This window comes from Oryzias melastigma, unplaced genomic scaffold, assembly GCF_002922805.2.
Source record: "Oryzias melastigma strain HK-1 unplaced genomic scaffold, ASM292280v2 sc00352, whole genome shotgun sequence".
Lineage (NCBI taxonomy): Eukaryota > Metazoa > Chordata > Actinopteri > Beloniformes > Adrianichthyidae > Oryzias > Oryzias melastigma.
The window spans coordinates 75,809-86,441 of record NW_023416950.1 but is presented as its reverse complement, the minus strand read 5'-3'; the positions used below and the strand labels follow the sequence as shown (position 1 = coordinate 86,441).

At 37.8% G+C, this 10,633-nt stretch overlaps 1 protein-coding gene across 4 annotated transcripts in view; it reads left to right on the top strand.

The window, feature by feature from the left end:
• Positions 1-9,976, top strand: part of LOC112140150 (major histocompatibility complex class I-related gene protein) — a 23,475-nt gene extending 13,499 nt beyond the window's left edge. Inside the window, exons 1-8 of one of the 4 annotated variants that reach the window (XM_024263037.2) lie at positions 192-521; positions 1,676-1,936; positions 2,311-2,589; positions 2,928-3,221; positions 3,519-3,614; positions 3,813-3,830; positions 3,974-4,048; positions 4,220-4,932. In XM_024263037.2, coding sequence (XP_024118805.1) covers positions 410-521; positions 1,676-1,936; positions 2,311-2,589; positions 2,928-3,221; positions 3,519-3,614; positions 3,813-3,830; positions 3,974-4,026 — 1,113 coding nt within the window. In that variant the 5' untranslated portion in view covers positions 192-409 and the 3' untranslated portion in view covers positions 4,027-4,048; positions 4,220-4,932. Of the gene's footprint in view, positions 1-177; positions 522-1,675; positions 1,937-2,310; positions 2,590-2,927; positions 3,222-3,518; positions 3,615-3,812; positions 3,831-3,973; positions 4,049-4,219; positions 4,933-9,644 lie in introns of those variants that run through there. The other 3 variants (XM_036210990.1, XM_024263040.2, XM_024263041.2) reach the window with 3 other exon arrangements.
• The last annotated feature ends 657 nt before the right edge of the window (positions 9,977-10,633 follow it).

The following is a 10,633-nucleotide window of genomic DNA, read 5'->3' as shown; positions in this document are numbered from 1 at the left end:
TATCGGCAAACAGGCACTTCTCGGCATAACACCGGCAGCCTGTTAGGGGTGGAGTTTATCACCTCCGATTTGGCGTGCCCGGCCACGTGACCTCATTACGCAGTTGCGTCAGACGCACAGACGTAAGGACGCACTGCCGGTGTATTAAACCGAGAAGTTATTATTTATCGATATTTATATTTTATGTTTTGTTTATTTTAGTCAAGGTTTAAGGTTGAAGGTTGAATTTTTTCATAATAATGATATAACAACAACTAAACCCACAGAGTAAGCTTCTTTCTCTTTGGAGCTTGAGGAGGAGGGAGGGGTTCCTCAGCTGACTTCTCTATTTTTTTCCCTCTTCCTCTTATAGTCAAGGCACTTGGCCATATCCGCCCTACTTTAACAAGGAACTACGTTTTCTGCCTCGATGTGTTATGAAAGTCTTTTATTAACGAATCTTAGAGATTCTTGGCAGGAGGCAGTGTTTTTCTTCATTCTATTTTCTGTGATTTGGGGTCCTTCACATGGTGCTGGGGCAGGTAAGCTGAAAATTCTGTTTTCTTTTTTTGAATTGAAAAATGATTTCAGCCACCATGTTTTCTGCCATTAGGTTCCTCTCGATCCTCGGCCTCCTTCCCTCCTTTACAAATCTTAATGTTTATGGTCAAATTCCATGTTCCCTGTAGTTATCAGAATAAACAGTTCAAAGCCAGATTTCTAGATTTCTGTTTTCTATCTTTTAAGTATTTATTTATTTATTCATTTATTTATTCTTTCATGGTGTGGCAATAGGCTACGATGTGTGTTTGTGTTTGTGCGTGGGTGTGAAGGGGTGGGGGTGGGGTTTGTGGGCATTATCTTTTGTTTTTAAAATGTTAATATTTTTATGTAAAGCACTTTGAGTGAAATATATTTTTTAAGTGCTATACAAATAAAGTTTGATTTGATTAAACATTTAGCAAGCTTGTGAACACATTTTTGGACAAGTGTCAAACAGCAAATCTGCCACACATCCAACTGGAGGAAGCCAACGCAAATTTGACGGACAAATCGCGTTCAGTGTGAGCGCAGCTTTACATTGGTGTTATGCAGCTGCCCGTCTATTGGTTGGAGGACGTAAGAGAGACCACATAACACCAATTTTAGCATCATTCCACTAGCTATCTGTACATTTTATAATGCATTTTAAGATTTTTTTATTTGTTTTATGTCTTTACACGGTCTGGCCCCGCTGTACCTCTGTGAGGTGCTTTCTCTTTATTCGCAGGCTGGTACCTCAGATCAGCTGATCAGCTCTTTCTGGAGACACTGAGGTCAAGGGGAAAGCTCATAGGGGACAGGGCCTTTGTGGTTGCTGGTTCCAGGCTTTGGAATTCTTTGCCAGTATACATCAGAGTAGCTGCCTATTTTTAGAACCCGTCTAAAGACTCATTTTTATGATCTGGCTTTTGACACAACATAAGACTCCTGCTGTTTTTACTGTTATTTTATTGCTTTTAGTATTTTGTTTATTATCTTATTGTCTCTTATTTATTTATTTATCTTGTCTTACTGTTGTTGTCTTTTATGTTTTTGGGGTTCAGCACATTGTTTTAGTTGCCTGCCTTGTGAAAGTGCTTTATAAATAAAGCTGAGTTGAGTATTATAACAAGTACTCATTTGCTCTAGGGTTATAAATGTTTTCTTCTTACAGTTACTCATTCGCTGCAGTACTTCTACACGGCAACATCCGGAATCTCAACGTTTCCAGAGTTTGTTACTGTGGGTGTTGTGGATGGACAGCATTTCTGTTATTATGACAGCAACATTAAGAAAATGATCCCAAAGCTGGACTGGATACATGAGAATGAAGTCTCTGAGTACTGGAAGAGCCAAACTCAGATCTCCATTGGGATCATGCACATCTACAAAATTGGCATCAATATTATAAAAGAACGTTTCAACCAGACTGACGGTAAGAATCACACGCTGTTTTTGAAACATTTTTTAAAAGTTGACTATTAGCAAAAAAGCTTAATTAGGTAATTCTACCGCAGCTCTTTTTTTCCCCAAACAAATTTATTTGCAGTCAAAAATGTGTACTTTCAAATTATGATTTTTTTTTTGTAATTTATTTTTTACAGTTTATTTTACCAGAGGAACTAACTGACTGGTCAGAACTTGTTTCAGACAATACCACCCCCAAATGTGTAATTTTTATGTCGAATTTTTTTCAAAGGTTTTTTCTTTGTTTTAGTCTGGTTCTCTCTTAAGAGACCCATGTATTAAAACAACCAAATTTAAGAAGAAATTTAAGTCTTCTGAAGTTCACTGTGTCCTGTATCTCAGGTGTTCACATTATTCAGAGGATGTACGGCTGTACGTGGGATGAGGAGACTGGAGAGGTCAAAGGTTATGATCAATATAGTTATGATGGAGAAGACTTCATTGCTTTTGACCCAAAGACAGAATCATGGGTTGCTGCAAAACAACAGGCTGTTATTACCAAACAGAGTTGGGAAAATGACAAAATCTTGACAGCCTCAAAGAAGAACTACCTCAGTCATCAGTGTTCTGGGTGGTTGAAGAAGTACGTAAACTACGGAAGAAACTCTCTGATGAGAACAGGTAAACTCACATCACCTTTTCAGGATTTTGAATCATTTTTTATTTATTTTTTTTAATTTTATTTATTTATTTTTTTTATTTATTTTGTATTTTCCCGTTTACTTTAGGAACAAAAAATATACTGTTCATTATGTCATGTTAAATCTTGTCTTTTCATGCTTTTTTTCCATGATTCCAATCTCTGAATGACATTAAGGAAATACAACTTTTGTTAATATTTTTTAACAGTAAAGATGAAAAGAATATTGTTAATTACAAAAACTTGTTTGAAAAAGTCATTATTATTGACAAAATTAACTGAATAATTTTATATTCTGTCTTTTTTCATCTCAACTTAGTGTCTCCATCAGTGTCTCTCCTCCAGAAGTCCTCCTCCTCTCCAATCAGCTGTCATGCTACAGGTTTCTATCCTAATAGAGCTGAACTGCTGTGGAAGAAAGATGGAGAGGAGATCCATGAAGGAGTGGAGAAAGGACAGATCCTCCCCAACAATGATGGAACTTTCCAGATGAGCGTTGATCTCCAACTTCCATCAGGAGAAGAAATGCAGAGATATGAATGTGTGTTTCAGCTCTCTGGAGTCAAAGACCAAATCACTAAACTGGAGAAAACAAAGATCAGGACCAATAAAGGTATCATTGATTACAGTTATTAAAAATTAACCTCTTTGTCTTTTTGTTCTCTAGAGTCTAGATGATTGAAGTGATGGTTTTTAGTGTTTTCCAGTTCACAATGTTCTCTTCTGTTCTGTCTGCTTCTTAGATTGTTAGTGTTTTCAACAAGTTCTCAAGTTTTTATCAGTAACCTGTGATGTTTGAGTGACTATATTAAAGAGATTAAAGATGCTGAATTTAATACATCCAAACTTCATCTTCAAAATAGAGTTTTTCTTTTTACCTTTTTTTTCTGTTCATGTTTTTTCCATCCAGAGTCCTTGATGATGGTCATTGTTGGTGTCGTCGTCACTGCTGTTATCCTTGTTGTTCTCGCTGTGTCTGCATTCATTCTTTACAAGAAGAAGAACGGTGAGTTATTGTTTTGGTTTTAGATTTTTACTTAAAGTTTTAATTTATTTTTGTATATAAAAAAAAACATTTGGAACAAACAGATTTTTCCTTATAGCTAACATTTATGTCATTTAGCTGTAACCCAGTTTAACAAGTTTCAAAATGTTATTTACTGAATTGCGACAGAAATGTTTACAATTTTTTTTTTCATTTTAGCCAAGCGTCCACCATCCCGTAAGTAAACGTTTTTTTTCCCCTAATTTTAGATTTCTTGGCTGTGTATTTAAAGTATCTCGTTTAGAAGTGTTTCAATCAGTTTAGTGTTGAAGCTTCAGTTCAGATGAAGATCCAGACTAACAGAGTTTCTGATCTCACAGCTGTGGAGAACAAAGAGGTCCAGCAGCAGATGCTTCCAGAACAAAAGGCCTAAGAAATGAAATCTCCTCTGAACGGTGAGTTTCTTTATACGTTGAACAAATCTCAACAGTGAGTGTTAGAGTGATCGTGATAGTCTGATCTGTCCTCCATGATACTGTCATCATTACAGATGTTTTTCTGCTACAGTCAGCAGAATAAAACTGCTTCAGGAAACAGAAATTGATTTCATTTTTCTGTCTTAACAGGTTTTGGAATCAAATCTGCAACAAATTAAGTAGCAAAAAAACTGGCCTTTGATCCTCTTCTTATGACAATTTACAAAAAAATAATGTTCTTTATTCAAATTAATAAGAGTTAACACATCTAAAAGAACGAGTTTTACTTTATTTAAAATACTTATAAAAAATTGTCAGCATGCAGACAGACACATTTTGTCCTTAAAAGCCTAAATATACAAAAAAAAACAACAGACATATTTGAGTTTGGTTCATTAAAATGCTTTTTTTGTAAAGTATAAAACGGTTTAAATGTACCAATAGTTTCACATCTGAAGTAAATTTGAGTTGTTTGTTCTTTAATTATCATTTATCTCTGCACATTTAAAACTTTTATTTCAGTTATAAATAATTTTGTCATTTTTCATCATCCGGTTGTATATTTTGAAGTTTACAGATAGAGGTAACACTGTGTGATTTACATTACTCCTGAGTTATTAAAGAAAATCTCTTGAATTAAAGTTTAGCTCAATTGGTTTTGGTCTTTGTCTTGTGTTTTGTTTTTCTTCTTTTATTGACTTTTGTGTTTTTGATCAATTTTAAACACTTTTTTTGTAGACATTACGAATATAAAAGCTGGGGTTAAATCACTTTGTGTGGGGAAACACATTTTCAGGTGAATTTCTGTTTTATGCTTTTCTTTGTAAATTTTTCCTCTAAATAAAACCTGTTATAAATCCACATTCTGTGTCATTTGTTATTTCACACAAATACACTTGTAAAAAAAAACAGGACATTTATAAATACTGTTGAATCACTGGCTGTTATCACATTAGCCTGAGTCTTACATTTACGTGTAAAACCTTGATTTAACTTGTTACTTTTTTATTGTGGTTTTCTTAATGTAACTGACGTTAAGCCGTGTTTCCAGCTGTTTTTTTCAACAAACAATGATGGAACTTTCCAGATGAGTGTTGATCTCCAACTTCCATCAAATTCATCAGAAGAAGAAATGCAGAGATATGAATGTGTGTTTCAGCTCTCTGGAGTCAAAGACAAAATCACTGAACTGGAGAAATCAAAGATAATCACCAATGAAGGTATTATTGATTACAGTTGGAGGAATTCAAAATAAACCTCTCTGTCCTCTATTTACTAGAGCAGGGGTCTGCAACCTGAGGCCCCTGAGCCACATGCAACTCTTTTAACCCTCCGTTATAGTTCCATTAAGAATAAATAATGGATATGTAATTTATTTAAATTTGAAGTTTTTAAATATGAATTTTAGTTTTGTCATTGATGCTATTAACTTGTCAGACAACTGAGAAAAATTATGATAAAGATTTAATATATTGTCAGAGTGATTTAATATTCTTGTCTTCTGCTACACAACAGTGTCCCATTAAAAAGTGCCTCCTGGTCAGTGCAACATTCATGCTTCAAATCAACCCATGGTAAAAACTTAATACTAATATATAATAAATAAAGAAGGTGCTGGTAAGTAAAACCTGGACATTTACACAATTAAAAAAAATAATAAATACATTTTTTAAAAGAAACAGGATACTCAGTAGGTGCTAAAATTGTTCATACCAGAGCAAAAATAATAATTCAAATAATAAATATGAGAAAAATATCCACTTTGTCCCAGTTTACAGGAAGAGCTACAGGTTTAATGCATCCTCGTCGCATTTAACAGGTTTATTGGAGTGGAAACTGTTTTGGAGTCTTTTTGTCCTTACTCTGCTTGACCTGTAGCGTTTGCCTGAAGGCAACAGATCAAACAGGGAGTGTCCGGGGGTGTGATGTGTCTTTGATGATCATCTGCGCTCTGTTGAGGCAGCGGGAGCTGTGGAGGCTTTCCAGGGTGGGGAGGGGGCAGCGAACAATCTTTTGAGCTGTGTTGATGACCCACTGGTGAGCTTTCCTCTGTGCCACTGTACAGCTGCTGAACCAAGTGCAGTATGTTAGAGCACTTTCCACGGTGGCACGGTAAGAGGTCACCAGCAGTCTTTGGTTGATGTTGTCTTTGAGTAACCTCAGGAAATACAGTCTCTGCTGGGCCTTTTTCAGCAGCTCGGTGGTGTTTATACTCCAGGTGAAGCTTTCCTCGATGTGGACTCCCAGGAAGCGGAAGTCTGTCACCCTCTCCACACAGTCCCCACGAATGAATAGCGGCAGAATGTCTGTTTTCTTCTTCCGGAAGTCAATTATCAGTTCTTTGGTCTTCGTTATGTTGAAGAGGAGGTTGTTGGATGAACACCATGTGGACAGCCGTGATGTGGTTACGGACCAGTTTTTCTTGGGCAGAGGAACGATGGTGGAGGACTTCAGGCAGACTGGGACTGTTGACTGTGCCAGGGATAGGTTGAAGATCTTTGTGAAGAATGCAGTCAGCTGGTCCGCACAATCCTTCAGCACTCGCCCCAGGACACCGTCAGGACCGGCAGCCTTCCTTGGATTGACTGCACGCAGGGTACGTCTCACCTCATGCTTTTCCAGGACCAGGACTATGCTGTTGTGGGCTGATGGGTGAAGCTAAGGTTCCCGTGGTGTTGGGAGATCAAAGCGGGCAAAGAAGGTGTTTAAGTCCTCTGCCAGTGTGATGTCACCTTCAGCAGCTCCGAGGTTGGTCTTGTAGTTGGTGAGGTGTTGGACTCCCTGCCACACCTGCCGGCTGTCATTACTGTCCAGATGTGTTCAATCTTCCTCCTGTAGTCTGCTTTGGCTTCTCTGGTGCCTCTCTTCAGGTTGGTACGGGCTGCACTGTAGAGGTCTTTATTACTGGACTTATAGGCGGTGTTTCTCCTCCTCAGGAGCTGTTTGACCTCCCGAGTCATCCAGGGCTTCTGGTTTGGGTACACCCAGATGCGTTTGCCCATTGTGACTGTGTCTATGCAGTTCTTAATGTAGCACATAGTTGCAGCTGCCTGGTGCTGGAATGGTCGGTGCTATTTTTGGATGTTTTCATGTATGTTTTGTGCACATTCAGTCGGTCTGATCACACCTACAGCCAACACGAGCTCCTTAAAATCGGATTACGCTACGATGGACGTGAAACAGGTCAATTTATCCGCTTGCACAAGATCCGGTGGGAGATAGCTAGTAGCCCCGGCCCTTTGTGGTTTCCTATCCCATCAAGGGGGACGCGCAGGCGGTGCAGGAGGAGGAAGCGGGGCCGCAGAGGTGGAGCGCTAGCTAGGCTACGGAGGCAGCCGCTAAAACCACCGCTCCCCAGCTTATTCCTCTCGAATGCCAGATCTCTCCTCAACAAGATGGATGAACTGAAGCTGCAAAGTGCGACAAACAACTGCGTCAAGGATGTTTGTGTTCTGCTCATCACGGAGACCTGGCTGCAACACTCCGTCCCGGATTCGGCTATCGAGCTAGCGGGCTACACAGCGCAGCGCAGAGACCAAACAGCTGATTCTGGCAAGAGCAGAGGAGGCAGGGTCTGTGTATATGTCAACAACAGCTGGTGTACCAACACAATCACAATAGACAGTCAATGTTCACCTGACATTGAATATCTGACTGTTAAATGCAGGCCCTTCTACCTCCCAAGAGAGTTTATAGCAGTCATGGTTACAACGGTGTACATCCCACCAGATGCTAATGCTAACTCGGCTATCGAACTTCTTCATGCCAGCATTAGCAACCAGCAGAGCAAATATCCCGACACCGTGCAGATCATTGCTGGGGATTTAAATCATGCAGACTTGAAGACATCACTGTCTAAATTCCACCAGCATGTTAAGTGCACCACAAGAGGAAACAACACCCTGGACAAAGTCTATTCCAACATCAAGATGGGCTACAGGGCCAGACCTCAACCTTACCTGGGCCATTCTGACCATTTGTCCTTGCTGTTAATACCTGCATACATCCCACTGAGGAAAACTGCTCCCACAATCACAAAGACTGTTTCAGGACCTGGAGCGGCCTAATAGCCACAAAAGCATAAATATGAAATATTTCTTTTAATTTGGACTGTGTTGTTCTCGCTGGTAGCTCTTTTAGTGCTACAGGCTGGAAACCCCAGTTCTAGAGGATAGAAGTGATAGTTTTTAGTATTTTCCATCTCAGAATGTTTTCTTCTGTTCTGTCTGCTTCTTTGATTGTTGCTGTTTTCAACAATGTTTTCAATTTTGAATCAACAATCTGTGATGTTTGTGTGACCAGCTTGGAGAGATTAAAGAGGCTGGTTTTAATATATTTATAAGTTTTAAACTCCATCTTCATAAGAGAGTTTTTAGTTTGACTTGTAGATTTTATCTTTTTCTGTTCCTGTTTTTCTCAATTTAAATGTGACCAATCTCCAGTTTATAAATATTAAAAATGTTATTTACTGAAAGATTGCAGAAATTTTTACACTTTTTCTTTTCATTTTAGCCAAGCGTCCACCATGCCATAAGTAAACATTTTTTTCCTAATTGTAGACTGTTTTTGTCTTTATTTAAAGCAGGGGTTCCCAAACTACGACCTGCGAGCTGGCCCAGGCCCCTACACACACACAAATATATATATATTGATGGGAGAAAATCATTTTTTTCTGTAAAGATTACAGAAATTAATTATTTAAAGTTTGCATATGTTTATGTTTAGGCTGTCATTGTTACAATTGTTTTGTTACCTTACAAACCGACCCCAGCCCCCATCAGAAAAGAAAATAATTATGTGGCCCTTACAGAAAAATAAAGTTTGGGAACCCCTGATTTAAAGTGTCTTGTTTAGAAGTGTTTCCATCAGTTTAATGTTAAAATAGATCCACCGGAGGCTTAAAATATATTAGACAAGGTTGCTCTGATGAACTAAGTTGGATCCAGCTTCAACAGATGATGTAGCACTATTGGAATGCTGCTGCTGGAGGTCCTCATCCAATCAGGAGCGCCAAACAATTTGGGCACTAATATGCAAACAAGAAGTGAAAAAAAAACAAGGAAACACGGACAAAAATTCCACTGCAGTAGAAAGCCAAAGAAAACAGAAACAGAAAAACATTCCAAAAGCACACAAAAAATGTTTAAAAAATTCATACGGCCTCAGTCAAAACAAGTGGCTAAATAAACGTGAACTCTGGAAAGAGTTCTCTGATGTTAACAGGTGAACTCAGGCAAATATTCATCTGTCTTGACATATTTTATTGCAGCATTATAAAGAATTGTTTCTTATTTTCTGTTTTCCTCTTGCCTTTTTATGCCCCTTTTAAACTCATCATTACTTATTTCATATTTATCTGCTTCTTTTATGATATTTTTTTGTTTCTCAGGCTCTATGTTTTATTCTTGTACTTGTAATCCTTGATTAACACTCCATAATTGTAATAAAATGTTTAGAGCACAGAATAATACCATTAAGTAACGTTTTAGGATAAAAAAAATTAGCTGAGAAGGGAAATATAATTAAAATATCAATAGTACAGATACATTTCAGTCAAACTTTCTTCTTCCTCCAGAGTTTCCATCAGTGTCTCTCCTCCAGAAGTCCTCCTCCTCTCCAATCAGCTGTCATGCTACAGGTTTCTATCCTAACAGAGCTGAACTGCTGTGGAGGAAAGATGGAGAGGAGATCCATGAAGGAGTGGAGAAAGGACAGATCCTCCCCAACAATGATGGAACTTTCCAGATGAGCGTTGATCTCCAACTTCCATCAGAAGAAGAAATGCAGGGATATGAATGTGTGTTTCAGCTCTCTGGAGTCAAAGACCAAATCACTAAACTGGAGAAAACAAAGATCAGGACCAATGAGGGTATCATTGATTACAGTTATTAAAATTAACCTCTTTGTCTTTTTGTTCTCTAGAGGATTGAAGTGATGGTTTTTGGTGTTTTCTAGTTTAGAATGTTCTCTTCTGCTCTGTCTGCTTCTTTGATCGTTGTCAGAAAGTTCTCAAGTTTAAATCAATAATCTGTTTTTGCGTAATCTGATTTCAGAGATTAAAGATGCTGGATTTAATACATTTACCTCACCTTTATAAGATAGCTTTTTGTTTGACTTATGAATATTTTATTTAATTTGTTCCTGTTTATTTTCTTCAGGGTCTGTCAACCAGATGATGGTCGTTGTTGGTGTCCTTACTAATGTTATCGCTGTGTCTTTATTTATTCTTTACAAATTTTGGTGAGTTTTTTTTTTCTTAGCTTTGAAATAGGTTTTAGTGTAGTTTGTATATAAAAAAAAATAACAAACTGATTTTTTTTCCAGCTAACATTCATCTCCAGTTATCTTTAGCTCTGATCCAGTTTACAAAACTGTCCATCATCTTGTAAAATAAAATTTGTTCTGCCTAATTTTATTGTTGAAGATTCATTGTCTGTGTATTTACAGTAACTTTTTTAGGTGTTTCCATCAGAGTCTGATGTTGACTGAAGTTTCAGCTCAGATGAAGATACAGAATACAGAATGTGATTGGTCTTTGTGGTTCTGTTCTTGAACTAAACCCAG